General features: G+C 42.7%; 1 protein-coding gene across 7 annotated transcripts in view; it reads left to right on the forward strand.

Moving 5' to 3' along the window:
- The window catches only part of cep44 (centrosomal protein 44), a 37,487-nt gene extending 17,496 nt beyond the window's left edge, over positions 1-19,991 (forward strand). For 2 of the 7 annotated variants that reach the window (XM_037254854.1, XM_037254883.1), the window contains exons 5-11: positions 7,564-7,638; positions 11,457-11,603; positions 11,713-11,841; positions 13,126-13,224; positions 17,094-17,165; positions 18,767-18,804; positions 19,558-19,991. In XM_037254854.1, coding sequence (XP_037110749.1) covers positions 7,564-7,638; positions 11,457-11,603; positions 11,713-11,841; positions 13,126-13,224; positions 17,094-17,165; positions 18,767-18,804; positions 19,558-19,618 — 621 coding nt within the window. In that variant the 3' untranslated portion in view covers positions 19,619-19,991. The remainder of the gene's footprint in view (positions 1-7,563; positions 7,639-11,456; positions 11,604-11,712; positions 11,842-13,125; positions 13,225-17,093; positions 17,166-18,766; positions 18,805-19,557) is intronic. The other 5 variants (XM_037254875.1, XM_037254897.1, XR_005098309.1 and 2 more) reach the window with 4 other exon arrangements.
- The last annotated feature ends 1,029 nt before the right edge of the window (positions 19,992-21,020 follow it).

Genomic DNA, 21,020 nt, shown 5'->3' on the forward strand with positions numbered 1-21,020 from the left:
TGCATGTAACAAAAAGCATTTTACACTTGGTTGATGCTTAATTTCAAATAAAATACCCGGTGTCTATTTGAGTCCTCGTATTTAAGAAATAAAAATCCAAACTTACCCAACCCACTGAACAAAAAATGCAAACAGCCTGCAGTCACCTGTCCTCTTATTTATGAGATAAAAATCCAAACTTATCCAAATATTATCCACCAGCACTGAACGAACAATGCAAACCAAAAAAATGCGCAGTCTGCTTCTGTCCCATCGCGTGTACTGGAGTGTGCAGCCAGTTGTCCTCCTGAATTAAAAAAAAAAAGGACTACTTCACTTAATATATAGTTATCACGCTGGTAGTGTGCTGGAAAAACGCCGGCTGCCAGACGTGAGGGACGCCAGGAATTCGAATGTCGCACATCGGCGGATGTGACGCATATTTTGGGCGGTAAAAATATTAAAAACGTTTAATTTTAATGTTACAAGTTTACCATAATCTTCATCCGTCCATCCATCCATCCATTTTCTGAACCGCTTAGTCCCCACGGGGGTCGCGGGAGTGCTGGAGCCTATCCCAGCCGTCAACGGGCAGTAGGCGGGGGACACCCTGAACCGGTTGCCAGCCGATCGCAGGGCACACAGAGACAAACAACCATTTGCACTCGCACTCACACCTAGGGACAATTTGGAGTCTCCAATCGGCCTACCAAGCATGTTTTTGGGATGTGGGAGGAAACCGGAGTGCCCGGAGAAAACCCACGCGGGCCCGGGGAGAACATGCAAACTCCGCACAGGGAGGGCCGGAGGTGGAATCGAACCCGCACCCTCCTAACTGTGAGGCGGACGTGCTACCCAGTGCGCCACCGAGCCGCCACCACTGCGATCAGTTAGGTTAAAATGAAAAGAGAGGAAAGTGACGTGCGGACGTGAAAAAGGCGGCTCTGTATGGGAGAGAAGTTGAAGAGGAATAAAAACACCCTTGGAAACCAAAACTTGCCCCTCGTCGTGACTCGGAGCCGCAACAAATGTTTCGGATTTGTGTAGGGCAGTGTTTCCCAACCTTTTTTCATTCACGGCACACCTTTTCATTGGAAAAAATCTCGAGGCACACCACCAACAAAAATCTGTTAAGTGTTACACCAGCTTCTATATTAAAATCAGTTATATTACAACAAAAGACGTAAAGTTCTATTCCTATATATGTATGGAGAGTCGACTAATTGAAGAAAAATAAATACTAAATATTCTTTAAATTGTATTTCTTTTGTAAATAAAAGTGACAGTTTTTGAAAAAAGGTTTTAGACAGCATAAGGAATAAATTATTGAAAGTGATTGTGATCAAAATCCAAAAGAATCAATATGACTTTGTTTACTGTTTTAGACTAGCTCTATAAATATTGCGACATTAAGAACAAAGTCACTTTTAAAGACGCTCTGCTGTTCTGACAGCGGCTGAGTGGCTATCACAGTCGAGGTGTCTCGACTTGACTGTGTATTTTATGTTGGTGAAAAATGAACAATCCAGGTTCTCCCATTGAACTACCTGCTCTGATTTCCATCGGACCGAAAACGCACCACAGCCGTCATAGTGTCACTGTTAGTAAAAGCACACAGCAACACACACATAAAGTGAGTATGTGCCGATGCCACAACATGAAACCTCAAGATTCTCCGATTTGCCCCGCATGCACAATTAGCAAGTGGCTGACCAGGCCTTGTGCTAACTGACCAGTGGTTTGGCCAACCTGTTTACAATGCGCTCCGTAATTAATGTTGGACAATTTCCCACGGCACAGCTGAACATCTCTCACGGCACACCAGTGTGTAGGTGTAGGGTACATTGTGACAGCAAACGAGCAGGTGATCGAGCAAGCGTCTGATACGAGAGCATTGCATTCGTATGGAGCGTGTTTGAAGTGAACAGCAGAGACGAAAGGAACAAGGCAAAGTGTTGTGAAATAAAATATTACCTGTAATACGTATTTTGTTATTTGCTGATTGTATGTATTAAACTATCACATTCATTGTCAGTCAAGAAGAGAAGAGGACTATTCGCATCGGATCCATAGTGCGCATGCGCAGTGATACTGCCTCCGTATGACGTCCAGTCCGCGATGGAGATTAAAAAACAAACAATATTTGACAATAACACAGGTTTCTGTTCCTGTCTTTGGTAATGTCACCCTGTCTTTTTGTTCCACGTCTTTGTCGGTCAGTCCTGTTGTTGGTTTTGTTAGAGAGTTATGTTAGTTTACCAAGTCTGTGTTTTGAGTTCCTCCAATGAACCCTGGTACAAGCTGCACTTGGTCGCCCTCTTCCTTTCCACACTCCATCCGTGACAAGATTTTCTTCAAAAATTGTTGTACCATGATTTTCTTAAAAAAAAAATAATAATAAATTTAAAAAAAATAAATAAATAAATAAATAAATAAAAATAACTTTTTTTAAATTGTACCCATGTATAATGCGCACCCCGGATTTTAGGACAATAAATTAGTTAAATTGTGCGCATTATACATGGAAAAAAACGGTAATTCTTTGAGTAGTTTGGCTGGAAGCGGGTCAAGTAAACATGTTTGTTTAGCCGCACTAACCAATTGTGTAAGCCAGTGGTTCCCAAAGTGGGCGGTACCGCCCCCCTGGGGGCGGTGGAAAGATCTGGGGGGGCGGTGAGGAAGAAAGGGGCGGTAGGGGGGCGGTAGGGGGGCGGCAGTCGATTTGTACACAACACGCCGCTCTGGCCCAGTCAGATCCGACAGCATAGACTACAAAAGCAAAAGCTCAGGTTTGTAATTTCAAGCTTGTAATGTTCAGAATTTTATCTTATAATAAAAACCGCATTCTGGCGGTCAACATCATCTTGAGTTCAAGTCAACATGAAATTGGGGACTCGCCAGAACGCGCCGTGTTGTGTTGTGTTGAGCTGGTTAGGGCAGTGGTCCCCAACCACCGGGCCGCGGACCGGTACGTGGGTCACTTGGTACCGGGCCGCCAAGCCGCACAGAATTTTTTTTTTATCGACGGTCAATTAATTCAGGTCAAGACACTCGTCCCGGTCACGTGACATGTTTCCCCAGTCGAGCCCGCAAAGCTAATATGTGGCGACAGGCTAACTAACCAGGCAGTGAAGCATTCAAAACTGCTTCAACACATGGAGACCAAGCATCCTGCAATAAAAGACAAACCTTAAATCACATCGGGTGTCATTGTCTCCGATTACGTCTAGATGGGACCGGCTCGTTTCTGAGAAACAAACTCAGTGCTCCCACTAATTCAACGTAATGGTAATGATATTATAAATTTATTATTTATTTATTTATATAAATGTATTATTTATTTATATAAATGCCTTGGGGGGGGGGGCGCTAGGAATTCACTGGGGAGCCAAAGGGGGCGCCAGCCTGCAAAAGTTTGGGAACCACTGGTGTAAGCCTTTCAAGGGACACTCTTTTAAAATTTGAGAGGGTTATTGCATGATCATCAGCGCAGGTAATCGGCGGTCTCGACTGAGCGATTGGAATGGTATTCTTGATCTCATCCCTAATGGATTCAATCTTTCGAGCAAAACATTTCCTGAACTCGTCAGCTGAGTGGAAGGAGCTATCGGGGGTCGGCTGGCGTAGTGTTAGCTTTGCCACTGTATCAAATAGGTATTTAGGATTGTTTTTATTGAGATTAATGACTTGCGAAAAATAACGAGTTTTTGCTAAGATAAGCGCATCTTTATATTTCAGGAGGCTGTCCTGCCATACCTCAAGTTTGGTTAAACGCCATCTGCGCTCATTCTTTCTACATAATTGCTTAAGCGGACGTGTTTCATCTGTGAACCAGGGAGTAGGAAATCTACGGCGAGTTTTCAGACGTAGCGGCGCCACAGAGTCGATGGCATTTAACAATGTCGCATTAAATTCATTTGTAAGATTATCAATAGAGCCGATATATGCGGGAAATATGGCAGTTGCCGGCGACAGTAACTCAGCGCAGTTCCAGTCATGAAGTTAATATTACGGCTGCTATAATTCTGATTGCTCTCTTGTCTTTGACAAAGAACTAAAATTTCAAATTTTATTAAGTAATGATCAGACAAAACAGTAGTGTATGGCACTACTGTTATATTTGAGGTTGCAAACCCTCAGGATAATACCAGATCTAAGGTATTTCCATTCTTATGCGTTGCTGCCTGTACGGCTTGCGTAAAACCAAACGTATCAGTTAAAGTCTGAAACGCCGAAGTAAGTGGCTCTGACGGTAAATTCATGTGGATATTGAAATCGCCCATGATTATTATATTATCCGCATTTGTCACTAGACCAGCCACGAATTCTGAAAATTCATCCAGGAAGCCAGAGTAAGCCCCTGGTGGACGGTAAATAATAGCATCAGGAGGATCAGAAGGAGCCCAGGACCTACTGCACCAGCGTAGGGTCTGACAGTGGGTGCAAGGATTTCATCCCGATACCTAATGGCAGTCAGACTGCCGTTCTCTAGCCTGTAGAGGTCTGTTCGTCCCTCCATGGCAATGCCTCCCCAGACCATCACTCACCCACCACCGAACCAGTCATGCTAAATGATGTTGCAGGCAGCTCTCCTTGGCTTCTCCAGACCCTTTCACGTCTATCACAGGTGCTCAGGGTAAACCTGCTCTCATCTGTGAAAAGCACAGGGTGCCAGTGGCGGACTTGCCAATTCTGGTGTTCTATGGCAAATGCCAATCGAGCTCCACGGTGCTGAGCAATGAGCACAGGGCACACTACAGGACGTCGTGCCCTGAGGCCTCTCTCGTGAAGTCTGTTTCTGACTGTTTGGGCAGAGACATTCACACCAGTAGCCTGCTGGAGGTCATTCTGTAGGGCTCGGGCAGTGCTCAACCTGTTCCTCCTTGCACAAAGCAGCAGATATCGGTCCTGCTGATGGAATGAGGACCGTCTACGGCCCCGTCCAGCTCTCCTAGAGTAACTGCCTGTGTCCTGGAATCTCCTCCATGCTCTGGAGATTGTACTGGGAGACATATGAAATCTTCTTGCAACAGCACGCATGGATGTGCCATCCTGGAGGAGTTGGACAATCTGCGCAACTTCAGGAGGGTTAAGAAATCGCCTCATGCTCCCAGTCGTGATAATGACTCTAGCTAAAGCCAACACTTGTGGAAAACAGTTAAAAAAGATCAAGAGGGAGGAACTTGAAATGGCCTCCACCTGCAAAACCAGTCCTGTTTTGGGGACCATCTCGTTGTTGCCCCTCTAGTGCACCTGTTGTTAATTCCATCAACACCAATGCAGCTGAAACTGATTAACAATCCCCTCTGCCACGTACCTGACCAAAACGTTATCAGAAAAGTCTAATTGAATTAATGCTGTACCCTGATAAAAAACTGTTCCTTTAATTGTGGTATGAAAAAGGGAACGTTAGTGTAAAAATTTGCTGTCTGAGAACGGATTGTTGGATTTTCAGTTATTTATAATGAGGCAAATTGCTTCGGAACTCGAAGTTTCGCTTCTCAACGCTCCTTCTGGAACGAATTGGTGTCGAGGTGTATAGGTGAATATCCCCTAAATTAACAAACACCCTGAACTAGATTTCTTAAACGGAGAGCATTAATATTACTCAGCACGAGAGGCTGTGGGGTAGGGGGGTGGCGGAGACAACAAGAATTAAATTAGGTCAGTGCTTCTGCAGGGCCAGAAGAGAATGCCTTGCTGGCCCTGATTGTAGGATCAGTGTTTGCAAAGACCAAAAACGTTTAGATTATGTTCCGTGATGAGGTCATTAACGAGAACTGCTTTCGTATGAAGCGATCTAATATCCATAAAACCGAGTTTAAGTGTAATCCGTCGATCAGGGTTCGTATCTATCGAAGGATTTTTAAACGAAATGAGAGTAAGATTGTGTTCTCTAGGCCTGACATCACCTCTCAAATGTTTATTAGCGCGGTGGGACGATACGACCGTGGGAATTTGATAGTAAATATTTGTTACACATGTAAAATTATCTGCTAATGGGACGTCCAACGCTGCGTGTTCGTTTCGCTTCGGGGGGGGGATGCTAATGGGACGTCCAACGCTGCGTGTTCGTTTCGCTTCGGGGGGGGTTGCTAATGGGACGTCCAACGCTGCGTGTTCGTTTCGCTTCGGGGGGGGTGCTAATGGGGCGTCCAACGCTGCGTGTTCGCTTCGCTTCGGGGGGGGGCGGGGGATGTTTATGCGCTGGATAGATTTCTTGTGCGCTGAGAACGTGCGGGCAGTGCGCGATTGTGCGGGCAGTGCGCGATTGTGCGGGCAGTGCGCGATTGCGCACGCGCGCAGCTTAGAGGGAACATTGTCTACTACCCCAGTAGAAAGTGTGTTCACGTGTACTGTAGCACTATTCAAACTGTGACGCTCTAGTCTACACAAGGAGCTATGTGCATGCTGGAAGTCTACCCTAGACCCAGGAAGTTGGGTCAATTTGACCCAACTTTGGGTTGTTTTGCAAAAATAACCATCCGTCAATTTTCTGTACCGCTTAGTCCCCACGGGGGTCGCGGGTGTGCTGGAGCCTATCCCAGCCGTCATCGGGCAGTAGGCGGGGGACACCCTGAACCGGTTGCCAGCCAATCGCAGGGCACACAGAGACAAACAACCATTCGCACTCGCATTCACACCGAGGGACAATTTGGAGTGCTCAATCGGCCTACCAAGCGTGTTTTTGGGATGTGTGAGGAAAACCCACGCGGGCCCAGGGAGAACATGCAAACTCCACACAGGGAGGGCCGGAGGTGGAAACGAATCCGCACCCTCCTAACTGTGAGGCGGACGTGCTACCCAGTGCGTCACCGAGCCGCCTGCAAAACCCACTTTGAATAATCCAGGTCGGTCAATTTTTTTTAACCCCAAATTGGGGTGTTTTAAACCCAGCATTTTTAATGGTGTAGCCTACAATGTTCTCCGCTACCCTGGGTTTTTGTGTGAAATGTATCTACAGTAAAGCCCCCTGCAATGTGTGGGTTATGTCCCAGAACGTCCACGCTGTACATGATCACTGCAATATAAAAGTACACATCATAAAATTCACAACACTTAAAAAACTTAAAAAAATCTTCTCCTCTAATGCAGTTTCAAAATTATTCAAACACATTTAAACATGCATACAGTATGAGACGACAAGATCAATGAATAACACAAAAATATTGTGCAAACAATGTAACGTGTACTCAAGACGACAATGATGTTCCAACTCTAAAATAGAGGTGTCGCCTTTATATAAAATTGACAAATTTGTTATGTTACTTTATATTGTGGTCACATTAAAATATACTGCACATAACAGTAATACAAAAACTGTACCTAAATTTTTGAAAACCGACAAAAGAACCAGTAAGTATCAAGATTTTGTCTCCAACTCTATTTGTCGATGGTCCTCATTGCATATAAGGTTAATTAATTAAAATGAAAGGAAATGTCAAAACTCAGTAATCTAATCCTCTTTAATGTCCTGCCATGCCTAAAATGCATATGCAGGGACTTGTTCTCTTAATTTACTCATTTTGTCTATAAGCATCTATTTTACTAGATTGCATTGAGCTTTATGGTGTGTTCTCTCAGCCCAGACTCAGAAATCCTGTCACACACAAGGACACAAGAGGAGCAGACCATGCAAAATTGAATATGCCAGATACTGTAAGTATACAATATAATAATGTAATACAGAAGCACTGATCAAACTCGATGCAGTAGTACAAAAGTATGGCCCTTCTGTTATCAGATAGACACTACACACTGTACGTTGTCAACTAGACGGTACAGAACACCACCCCTCAAAAAATGTGTATATACAGTATATAATTATTTTAATTTGACACCATATTGACCAGTTGGTTTTCAAAATGCCTTCCTTATAACAAAGTCAGATTTATGACACTCTCAAAAAGTGGAACACCTACATTTGCCTGCATTTTTAGCAAAAGACTACACTATGATAGCATAATCATACTCACTCTCACTCAAGAGAATTGTGCACAAACTCACTCAATACAGCTAAGCCTCGATTTTACGTGGACTTCGGGGTCCAGAATTTGGGAATCGTGTTAACCCGAAAGCACATAATCTAGAGAGTCTTGGAAGGGGCAAATAAATTCAGATCCATGCATATGAGCGTATTGGGAAATTGCAGTAGGGAAATACTATGTATACACGTGTTTGCATTTGAGGAATAACATCATTGTTCGGGATAGAAATAATACGACATAATTCACCATGTAGTTTGTGTGAGTACCGTATTGGCCCGAATATGAGACGACCCTGATTATAAGACAACCCCCTTTTTTTCAAGACTCAAGGTTGAAAAAAGACTTTTTGAACACCAAATTACATTTTTATACAGAAAGTAATTACAGTACATCTGAAACAAATGATTTTAACAATATATTTGGAAAAAGCATGTTATTTTGCCTCATTCAAATCATGCAAAAACTGTCTATCACATCTTAATATCTGAACATTTAAATATGTAAACTAATTTTCTAATAATAATAACTAATAATTTCTCTTATTTTCTTCTCTTTTCTTTCTTACCGCTATTTTTTATTTTTCTTCTTCGTGCTACTGCTATTTTTATTTTTATTCTTCGTGACAGGGGTTAGCTTTGGCCTGGGGAGTTAAGTTCAGCATTCGCTTTAAAGATATCTGGCGCAATCTAGCGTTGTGAATGGGTATAATGTCTAGACCCCAAATGTAAGACGACCCCCACTTTTTCAGTCTTATTTCAAGGCAAAAAATACTGTCTTATATTCGGTCCAATACGGTAGTTACCCTGCCTCTGCTTACTGCTGGTGGGTTTGTTCCATTGTGCTAATGTACAACCTTTGCTATTGCTGCGGTCCCTTTAAGAGAGATGGACAAGGGGTTGACAGGAGGGAGGAACAAGGAGAAAAAGAACGACACCGTTGCGTAATCAAAAGTAGAAGCTGCCTCTTGTCTTTTAGCACTGCAATTTCTACAATCTTGTCGATTTAAAATACGATAGAAAAAAAATTGGGGTCCCGGACCAAACCGAGTTAGACAGATAGTCGCGTGGAATCAAAGCGCATAAAATCGAGGCTTAGCTGTATGAGGCTTTTCATCTTCTTTCACTTTCATTTATGTTATCAAATGAGAAATGAAAACAAAAGCAACGAAAAATACTTATTTTCCGCACCATAAGGTACACCTAAAACCTTTAATTTTCTCAAAAACCAAAGGTGCACCTTTTAATAAGGTGCGCCTTTTGTGTGGACTAAATTCCAAAATCTGTAAATGTTGTTGTGTGGCTGCTACCACAGGAACGTAATATGTTAGCAAACACCATGTGTTACACAAAATACGTAAGATGACAGCGAGGAACCAATCAGAGGACATTGCGTTTTACTTAAAATACGTAGGCCGGGGCGGTAAATCAATAAACAAACTATACATGATACGTAGAGTACATTTCTCCGCCGTGCATGATAAATTGTGCAAAGCAAACAGCATTTGGGACCCTCTAAAATGGCATCAACAAAGAGACACGCTTACGAGGCACAATTCAAGCTTTCAGGAAAGCCGGTGTCATTGCCGAAGAACAACATGACAACAAATGTGACTCCGAAAATGACGAGAGGGAACTTGTCCTGTTTAATGGCGAACTTGCCCAACTGTTTAATTTGAATACAGAAGATGAGGAATTTTATGGATTTGCGTATGAAGACTGATTACAACCAAACTCACTGTCTGACTCCCGGTGTTTTTTTTTAAAACACTGTCATGTCATGCATGTGCCCTATAATGCGGTGTGCACTATGTGTGGATTAAGTACAGAATAGCACCCGCAATTGAGCCTTTTAACACGAAGTGTCTTATGGTGCGGAAAATATGGTATGTATGTACCGTAATTTTCGGACTAAAAGTCGCTCCAGAATATAGGTCGCATTAGCCATAAAATGCACAAAAACGTGAAAAAAAACATATAAGTCGCATTTTGGGGGACATTTATTCGACAAAATCCAACACCAGGAACAGACATGAACGAGCAACAACAGGCTAAACGATAGGTAAGCAAACGTGACAAACACAAACGAAGAGCTGAGAACGGGCCTGACGTAACATTCAGAATTATTCAAATAACTATTACTGTCTTGTCACCGTGGGATAGTGGAAACGTAATTTTGATTTCTTTGTGTGTCTTGGCATGTGAAGAGATTGACAATAAAGCAGACTTTGACTTTGACAAAGACTTTGACTTTGACATAAATAACACGTTTATAAAACCGTCTGTGTCACTCCAATTAATTAAATCCATCGATCATCCTTTATGTCAACAATGGGTGCGCGGCGCTTGCACTTCAAAATATTCCACAGGCCCATATAACGATATATAAATCAAATATCAAATAACTATTATATAAGCAATAATATTATCAAACCATCTGTGTCACTCCAAATCATTAAATCTATCGATCAAATTCCTCGTCCTTTGTCAACAACGCCACGTGCGCGCCCTGACGTCAGCCTCGTCGTTATTCCACAGATCTAGTATATAACTATATTGTAGCGTTAACAAAGTACAAGGAAAGACGTGGATTTGGTAAACGGCTCTTTATTTGACAAAACAAGAGTTCAACGAGCCAACAACTACTGAACTGTAACAATAAAACCATATACAAGTTGCTAAACGAAATAAAATATATCAAATAACTATAACATAAATAGTTCACCGCAACACGGCCCCAAGCACCGGCGTTGACTTCCAGGCGTGTGGCGGCGTGGACTTCCATCCCCGGAGGTGGCACTTCCAGCCATGGAGGTGGAAGAGAGCTCCATAGAATAGGACCGGGCGTGCGTAAAAGCCATGTCCGAGCCCCATCCACCGTCCCCGGACAGCCACCCGGCCGAGCACCGGCCCCCAACTTCCATCCACGGAGGTGAAAGAGAGCTCCGTAGAGTAGGACCGGGCGTGCGTAAAAGCCATGTCCGAGCCCCATCCACCGTCCTCGGACAGCCACCCGGCCGAGCGCCGGCCCCAGACTTCCATCCACGGAAGTGAAAGAGAGCTCCGTAGAGTAGGACCGGGCGTGCGTAAAAGCTATAATAGTTTTTCAAACCTTCTGTGTCACTCCAAATCATTACTCTTCGTCCTCCGTGTCACTTACAAACAAAGCCGCTAATGATGCCAGTAGTACGTGGGGCCCTTCGTCATCTTCGTCATCCCGTGATCGAATCTTTGTCCTTTATGTAAACAACCGCCGCGCCGCGCTGCTGACGTCACTTGAAATTCAAATTACAGTAATCCCTTGCTACATCGCGGTTCGTTTATCACGGTTTCACTTTTTTTTTTTTTTTTTTTTTTTGAAAATATTTGAAAGAATTCACATCTAAGTCGCTCCCCAGTATAAGTCACCCCCCCACCCAAACTATGAAAAAACCCGTGACTTATAGTCCGTAAATTACGGTATATTAATGACTCAACATATTTTTTGTTTCAGGTTTGTGAATCATATGCAAAAGATGACACATTGGCATGTCAGAGTGCAGTGCAGGCCTTGCATGATGAAGCATACTCATTCAATTTGTCTGAAAATGAGAACATAGGCCTGACAGAAAAGAAGCAATTGGAGGATGACATTCAACATGTAAGAAATTTCTAAAGCGCAACACACCTACTCAAACATGGGCTGCATCCAATAAATTTGTAAAAATAGTATGTCTTAACTCATGCATCTCATTTGGTATGTCTTTCAGTCTTCTGATATAGAGCGAAAGATTTCTGTCATGGAAGGTCAAGTTGAGAGTCTTCTTTGTAGTCTTCAAAGGCTTAGTACCTTGGAAGCCCGTCTGGAGGAGCTAGCGAGCAGGACTAACACAGAAAAGGTAATGACACTTATTTTATACCTGTAGGCCTATACAGTGATTTATTCAACAGACTTTAAACCCGATTATTTTATTGTGCTGATGATTGTATGGTCATGTAAACACATAGCATAGTGTGCTATTCAATGTATACTGATGGAAAAATACAGTTTTGCTCAAAGACAATGAGTCGATCCAAAGTATAACTTCCAATATCAAAATACGCATCATGAGAAAAAATCATATGTAAGTCCCTCTGGAGTATAAGTCGCATTTTTGGCGAAAAGATTGAGACAAACAGTAGAGCTTGTACTTGCACACAAAATCCCCGTTCCCTCGTCATTGGTGCGTTTGCAATTAGGACTATTACAAATAATTAGTGCTCACTGCTTCATTCCAACCGTTGGGATACTCAGAACGTTGTTCAAATGTGCTGTTGAGTTATTCAGTATTCAAAAGAAAAGGAGTGCCGGAGCCTAGTTCATCAGGCAGTACAGAAATATAGAAATAGTTCAAGCACAAGCTGCTGAATAGTTACTCTGCAGTTGGAAAAATTGTGAGTGGAGCACGCTCTGCCTCTCTGAACTCTCATAGCGGTGTTAGGCCATCAGAGTGAATTTTCAAACGCTTCCAGTGTTGACGGAAATGAATGAGTTCTGGTTGGACAAAACTTGCGCTTCAGACTACTGAAAACTATGAAAAGAAAATTCTTTTTAGGTTGAATGGCTTACCTTAACTTGTGTGCCTGGTCACATTGAGCCCAAAGTTAAACTCCTGGTCAGTTATTGCGCCTTTTAATGCTGTAAATGCTTGTTGTTGCGTAAGGAAACCGCAAGCACAACTTGCCATATGGCAACCATGACTACTCTACTTTTTCTGCTTTCATTTCTTCGTTTTTGATGGTTGACAAATACTTTTGGTGCATTACCGCCACCTTCCTTTGCATGCTATAATGAAGGTGGCCTGCGAGGGTAATGAATAACCACCACTTCTTGTACTTCCATTTCTTGCTGCATTTTGTCAGTTTGCAAATACTTTTGGTGCATTACTGCTGGTGGAAATAAAGTGGCAGTTATGCACAGAAAGTCAACACAAATAGGGAACATGGATTTTGTGTGCCAGTCCCAACTCTAATTTTAATTTATACAAGTCACACCTGGGTATACGTTGCAGGACCAAACAAACCAAGAAAAAAAAGAGACTTACAGTCCCAACAATACATAAATCAACCATCATTCATTCAATTCAATTAGTGTGTTTTGATGCCATCATCTCACCTAAAATCATACTGTTATGTTGTTTCAGAAGGAAGGAGAATTGATCACAATATCAAGAGAGAGCTGGGAAAATCTAAATGGTCGAATCCTACTACTGGAAACCAAATTTGAACTTGGGCACACTAAGGTAGGATGAGCACTTCTGAACAGATTTGAGGTGCTGCTTTTTTTCAGTGTGCTTTATCATTTGTGTTTTAATTGATTCCAATATAGTACAGTATTTTATGTCACGCCTGAAAATAAATTAAATATTCACTTTGTATGTCAGTTTTGTGTGCACTGCACAACATAAGAATAATAGAATTAACATGTAGACTGGAAAAAAAGCAGCTACCCCTCCTTGAATGACCAGCAGCCGCCACTGATTTTCAAATATCTGTTTTGATTTTAATTCCTTGGAATAGCGGTTGGTAGTTTGTCACTCAAAGAGCTTATTGGGTGTTTTGCGTGCCTCTGCCATCTTTTCCCCATTGGATCATTGAGCACAATGATTTTGCCTCACAAAATTGTTGCTGAACAACTTGTCAAGTCAAGTCAAGTCAAGTTTATTTGTATAGCCCTAAATCACAAGCAGTCTCAAAGGGCTTCACATAGACAAAAATTGACAATTATTCTCAAAGCATCCCCTGATCTTAAGCTCCCAAAAGGGCAAGGAAAAACTCAAAACCCCTGCCCAGGGAAAATGAGAAACCTTGAGAAGGGACCACAGATGGAAGGATCCCCCTTTCAGGATCACCAGGTTGTAATGGATGCAGAGAGGGCACAAATAATACATAATATGAAAATCAAAAGTGGATGTCCAAGTCAGAGCGAAGGGCTGCCAGAGGAGCCCTCTGCTATCCTGGCTGTGGAGGTTGAGCTGCAGTTCCCCCAACCTGAATTAGCCCACAAGAATCCAGATAGCCGCTGTCAGCTTGGGTGCCACCTAACCACCTCCCCGGCCGGGGAGGGGGGGGGGGGAGAGAAAACAAAACAAACTCCGGCCGAATCGGCCACTCCAAGTTAGTTAAAGGCCATGTCATAGAAATGTGTCTTTAAACGTGTCTTAAATGTTTCTACTGAGGTAGCAGTCCTAATATCCATTGGGAGGGCATTCCAAAGCTCTGGAGCCCGGATAGAAAATGCTCTTGACCCTGCAGACACTTTCTTGGCCCTCGGTGTCGCTAAAAGGGTAGCGTTTTGCGAACGAAGGTTACGAGACGGAGCATAAGGAACAACTAGGTCGACGAGATACGAAGGCGCTAAGCCATGCAATGATTTATAGGTTAATAGAAGAACCTTGAAGTCACATCTTAAATGGACCGGGAGCCAATGTAAGTTGGCTAATATTGGGGTAATGTGATCAAATTTTCTTGTCCGTGAGAGCAGCCTTGCAGCAGCATTTTGTACTAACTGTAGACTTTTGATGCGGGACTTAGGAAGACCAGAGAATAGTACATTACAGTAGTCCAGGCGCGACGTGACGAACGCATGTATAATAGTTTCCGCATCACCGGTCGAGAGGATCGGACGAATCTTTGCAATATTACGAAGGTGAAAGAACGCAATTCTGGTTATATTCTTAATGTGCTTTTGAAAGGAGAGAGTTTGGTCAAACATTACCCCGAGATTAGTTACAGTATCGCTCTGAGTGATAGTACGGTTATCTATAGTTATAGCGGTTTCCTTGAACAAGTGTTGAAAACGAGTTGGACCAATTATCAACATCTCAGTTTTATCTGGGTTAAGACGAAGGAAGTTGAGAGACATCCATTGCTTGATCTCCGCAAGGCATGCCTCAAGATTACAACAATCACGCGGATCTGTCATCGATAATGGCATATATAATTGGGTGTCATCCGCGTAGCATTGAAAACTAATATTATATTTACGTATTATGTCCCCAAGCGGGATCATATAAATATTAAATAAAATTGGTCCGAGAACCGATCCCTGTGGGACACCACACGTAACATTATAGAGCTCAGAGGACGCATTGCCATGGACCACTCGGTGCGTCCTATTTGATAGATAGGAATGGAACCAGCCTAGTGCTGACCCTGAAATACCAACACAACTTTTAAGACGCCCTAATAAAATATCAAAGTCTACAGTGTCGAAGGCAGCACTAAGATCGAGTAGTAACAGTACAGATGAAGTGTTTGAATCCATAGCTATGAGGAGATCGTTAGTCACTTTAGCAAGTGCTGTCTCAGTGGAATGATTAGCTCTAAAACCAGACTGAAAAGAGTCATATCGATTATTGGCGACCATGTAATCATTAAGCTGCTGTGCTACTACTTTTTCAAGAAGTTTTGCTATAAATGGGAGGTTTGAAACTGGCCTATAATTACTGAGACAGTCCGGGTCAAGATTTGGTCGCTTAAGCAACGGTTTAATGATAGCGGTTTTGAAGGCTGTTGGCACTATCCCAGAGGAGACAGACAGCTTGATTATATTTAAGACAGACGGTCCTAAAATATGAAATAATTCTTTAAGTAGTTTGGCTGGAAGAGGGTCGAGCAAACATGTTTGTTTAGCCGCACTAACCATTTGTGTAAGCCTTTCAAGGGACACGCTATTAAAAGTTGAGAGGGTTGTTGCATGATCATCAGCGTTGGTACACGGCGGGCTCGACCGCGCGATTGGAATGGTATTCTTGATCTCGTCCCTAATGGACTCAACCTTTTGAGCAAAAAATTTAATGAACTCGTCAGCTGAGTGGAAGGAATTATCGGGGGTCGGCTGGCGTAGAGTCAGCTTTGCCACTGTATCAAATAGGTGTTTCGGATTGTTTTTATTGAGATTAATAACTTGCGAGAAATACCGAGTTTTTGCTAAGATAAGCGCATCTTTATATTTCAGGAGGCTGTCCTGCCATGCCTGATGGAAAACCTCAAGTTTGGTTAGACGCCATCTGCGCTCATGCTTTCTACATAATTGCTTAAGCGTACGCGTTTCATCCGTGAACCACGGAGTAGGCAATCTACGGCGAGTTTTCAGACATAACGGCGCCACAGAGTCAATGGCATTTAACAATGTCGCATTGAATTCATTTGTAAGGTTATCAACAGAGCCGGTGTACGCGGGAAATATGGCAGTTGCCGGCGACAGTAACTCAGATAGCGCAGTTGCAGTCATGGAGTTAAAATTACGGCTCCTATAATTCCGATTGCTCTCTTGTCTTTGACAAGAAACTAAAATTTCAAATTTTATTAAGTAATGATCAGACAAAACAGTAGTGTATGGCAGCACTGCTATATTTGAGGTTGCAAGTCCTCGGGATAATACCAGATCTATGGTATTTCCATTCTTATGCGTTGCTGCCTGTACGGCTTGCGAAAAACCAAACATATCAGTTAAAGTCTGAAACGCCGAAGTAAGTGGCTCTGACGGTAAATTCATGTGGATGTTGAAATCACCAATGATAATTATATTATCGGCATTGGTTACGAGATCAGCCACGAATTCTGAAAATTCATCCAGGAAGCCAGAGTAAGCCCCGGGTGGACGGTAAATAACAGCAAGATAAAATGACGGTAAAGCGGTGGATCGGACAGTGAGAACTTCAAATGTTTTAAATACATTGGTCGAACGAGGCCTAAGTCTCAGCTCAGAATTCGAGATGAGGGCGACACCCCCACCCTTTTTTCGAGGACGCGCCACATGCGAGCTCACAAAATTTGGAGGCGAGGCCTCATTAAGCGGCAGCAGTTCATTAGGTTTTAACCAGGTCTCGCAGAGACCAAAAACGTTTAGATTATGTTCCGTGATGAGGTCATTAACGAGAACTGCTTTTGTATGAAGCGATCTAATATTCATAAAACCGAGTTTAAGCGTAATCGGTCGGTCAGGGTGCGTATCTATCGAAGGATATTTAAACGAGATGCGAGTAAGATTGACAGGACTAGGAAAAAAATTGAGCAATTCTGTTTAGCTAAGATTCCTGTCCTTCCCATCAATTTGACTGTTGCCTCTGAGAGTTATTGTAACATTACCACTTTATTTTTGTTATAGTCAAGTGCTCCTCCACCATCCGAGTTATCTGCCCCATTCTACTCTTTCGCCTCCAGTTCTGATGCTTCCAAGGTGAGACCAATAAGCACTGCCATCACTGTGTTGTGGGAAAGTATCGATATCTCATTATGTACACATGAAGCCTAGAAAAAAAAAGTAATGACAAAATAAAAAATTATTGTTTTTCTTATTACCGTATTTTCCGCCCTAAAAGGTGCACCGGATTATAAGGCGCACCTTCAATGAACGGCCCATTTTAAAACTTTGTCCATATATAAGGCGCACCGGATTATAAGGCGCATAAAATAGAAGCTATACTGCAACAAACTGAGGTTGACTAGGGTTGCGGTATGCATCCACTAGCCAATAACCAACGAGCCCTCTGTAAACAATCGTGTTTCTCAAACGATCTCCTATAAAATGATCGGAACTGACTAAAGTTCGATCTAACGCATTGGTACTACTTACCTATGTTTCCCTTCCATATCGATCCGTAGATTTACTCGAAACATGAACAGAGCAGCCTATTTTCACATGAAATAGCCTGGTACGTATAGCAGCTATCGTTATAGCATTAGCCATCCGCAAAGTCCCACGAGCCTCAGCTCGCAATCTCCCATGAGCCTCAGCAAAGTGTAAACAATCGCGTTTCTCAAACGATCTCCTATAAAATGATCGGAACTGACTAAAGTTCGATCTAACGCATTGGTACTACTTACCTATGTTTCCCTTCCGTATCGATCCGTAGATTTACTCGGAACATTAACAGAGCAGCCTATTTTGACATGAAATAGCCTGGTACGTATAGCAGCTATCGTTATAGCATTAGCCATCCGCAAAGTCCCACGAGCCTCAGCTCGCAATCTCCCATGAGCCTCAGCAAAGTGTAAACAATCGCATTTCTCAAACGATCTCCTATAAAATGATCGGAACTGACTAAAGTTCGATCTAACGCATTGGTACTACTTACCTATGTTTCCCTTCCATAGCGATCCGTCGATTTACTCGAAACATTAACAGAGCAGCCTATTTTGACATGAAATAGCCTGGTACGTATAGCAGCTATCGTTATAGCATTAGCCATCCGCAAAGTCCCACGAGCCTCAGCTCGCAATCTCCCATGAGCCTCAGCAAAGTGTAAACAATCGCGTTTCTCAAACGATCTCCTATAAAATGATCGGAACTGACTAAAGTTCGATCTAACACATTGGTACTGCTTACCTAATTTCCCTTCCATATCAATCCGTAAATTATTTACTCGAAACATTAACGGAGCAGCCTATTTTGAAATGAAATAGCCTCGCGGGTACAACAGCTATATGGTGACGCCCCCTGACTACAGTTACCGTAATGTTGGGAAGCGATGCGACCTTGTAATTTACTAGTCGTACTAAAACGTACTGAAACATTTTGGCAGAGCACTGTGTACAACCAGTATGGATCAACAAATTCATCAATTGATCCATATATAAGGCGCACTGGACTATAAGGCGCATTGTCGGCTTTTGAGAAAATTTTAGGTTTTTAGGTGCACCTTTTAGGGCGGAAAATACGGTAATTCAAACCAAGCAGGCATGTAAATGCAGCTATTGTATCTTATTATCTGGCTCGGGGACATCTGTTACCCAGAATTAATCAGTTCAGCTCGCGTTTCTTTCCTCTTGTTTGTCCAGAGTGATATAAAAGACAGACTGGAGAGGATCGCCAACATGTAAGTGATGACTTCACAAAAGCATCATGATAAGATCTTTACAGTGGAACCATGACCTGTTCATGAGCCAAAGTAATTTTAAAATGAATAAATGAATGGAAATGAAATATATCAGCTTCCAGCCCCTGAAAAAAGTTGATTTTGCGTGGAGCCAGAGCTGTCGCCTGGTGAGGAGCGGACGATTGCCCCCTACCCATGGCCTTCAGAGGCAGAGTAGGTTGGCAGGTGCCCAGCTCCGCCAGCAAGCGCTCACAAGACACTGCTGGAAATGTAACTCTTTCCAAAGATGATTAAAAACGAAAAGATACGTTTCTCTTAAGTGGCACACGAAGAGAACTAGTTTACACTATGTGAAAGAGCGCAATATTGCATGGATTCTGTGTTTTTGCGAACCAAAAAACAGTCTGTGAAACAAAGAAATATTGTTTCAAAATTGTACTCAAACTGATTTATTCTTGAAAATGGATTTTGTGGACCAAGACTGTACCAACATTTAATTTAAAAACATTTAAAAAGGAAGATACGTTTCTCTTAAGTAGGTGGCACACGAAGAGAACTAGCTCACAATATGTGAAAGAGCGCAATATTGCATGGATTCTGTGTTTTTGCGAACTGAAAAACAGTCCGTGGAACAAAGAAATATTGTTCGAAAATTCTACTCAAACTGATTTATTCTTGAACATGAGTTTTGTGGACCAACACTGTACAAACATTGCACTGTTTTTGAGTGTTCCTTTGTCTTGACATTTGTAGGTTGAAGAGTACCTCAACTCTAATGAAGAGTACAGACTCACCCACAACACCTTACAACTAGATTGATTATTTACTTAAGTCAAAGTAACTTTATTCACAGGAGGCCCACACTTCATCAGTCGAGTTTCTGTTTGTGCTTGGCCTTTGGTGATAGGGGAGGCATATTTATCTCTTTTTGATGGGAACAAAACTGAAAACTAAGTTTGGGTTATTTCTGTTTAGCAGAATTCAATAATTCTATAATCTGTAATAAATATGCAGCACGGTAGATGACTGCTTAGCACATCTGCTTTAATTCAGAGGTTATGGGTTTGTATTTGTTTTACTCTGTCATAGTTATCACTATCTGGAAATGAACTGATTGTAAATTGTTTACAATAATTTGTCTTTTGTATATATTTGTTTGATTTAGTAAAAGTTTTTGGGCCGTTTTATGAAGGTTTCTTCTTTATTGTTCTTCAATTCTGACAAACTATTATCTTTTTTTTTTTAAGAATCTATGACGACCAGTCAAAATGTCTATCAAACACAAAACGAGCTATGCAATTTAACATTACTGTCCATTGTATGGAGTGGCATATACTTAGGGACATTGGAGTATGATGGTGGTTAACCAAGAGTTCTTCATGGATTTTATGTACCGTAATTTTCGGACTATAAGTCGCGGTTTTTTTCATAGTTAGGGTGGGGGGGCGACTTATAATAAGGAGCGACTTATGTTTTTTTTTTCAAAAATTTTCCCCCCCAAAAAAAGTGAAACCGCGATAAACGAACCGCGATGTAGCAAGGGATTACTGTAATTTGAATTTCAAGTGACGTCAGCAGCGCGACGCAGCGCGACGCAGCGCGACGCAGCGCGGCGCGACGCAGCGCGACGCAAAGCAGCGCGACGCAAAGCAGCGCGACGCAAAGCAGCGCGACGCAAAGCAGCGCGACGCGGCGTGGCGCGGCGGTTGTTTACATAAAGGACAAAGATTGATCACGGGATGATAAAGATGACGAAGGGCCCCACGTACTACCGGCATCATTAGCGGCTTTGTTTCTAAGTGACACGGCGGACGAAGAGTTTGAAGGATTTAAGGATTTGGAGTGACACAGAAGGTTTGAAAAACTATTATGGCTTTTACCCACGCCCGGTCCTACTCGACGGAGCTCTCCTTCACCTCCGTGGATTGAAGTCGGGGCCCGGCGCTCGGCCGGGTGGCTGTCCAGGGACGGTGGATGGGGCTCGGACATGGCTTTTATGCACGCCCGGTCCTATTCTATGGATCTCTCTTCCACCTCCGTGGCTGGAAGTCCACGCCGCCACACGCCTGGAAGTTTGTTTTGTTAAATAAAGAGCCGTTTACCAAACCCACGTCTTTCCTTGTACTTTGTTAACGCTACAATATAGTTATATACTAGATCTGTGGAATAACGACGAGGCTGACATCAGGGCTCACGCGCAGCGTTGTTGACAAAGG

The sequence above is a fragment of the Syngnathus acus genome, chromosome 1, assembly GCF_901709675.1.
Source record: "Syngnathus acus chromosome 1, fSynAcu1.2, whole genome shotgun sequence".
Lineage (NCBI taxonomy): Eukaryota > Metazoa > Chordata > Actinopteri > Syngnathiformes > Syngnathidae > Syngnathus > Syngnathus acus.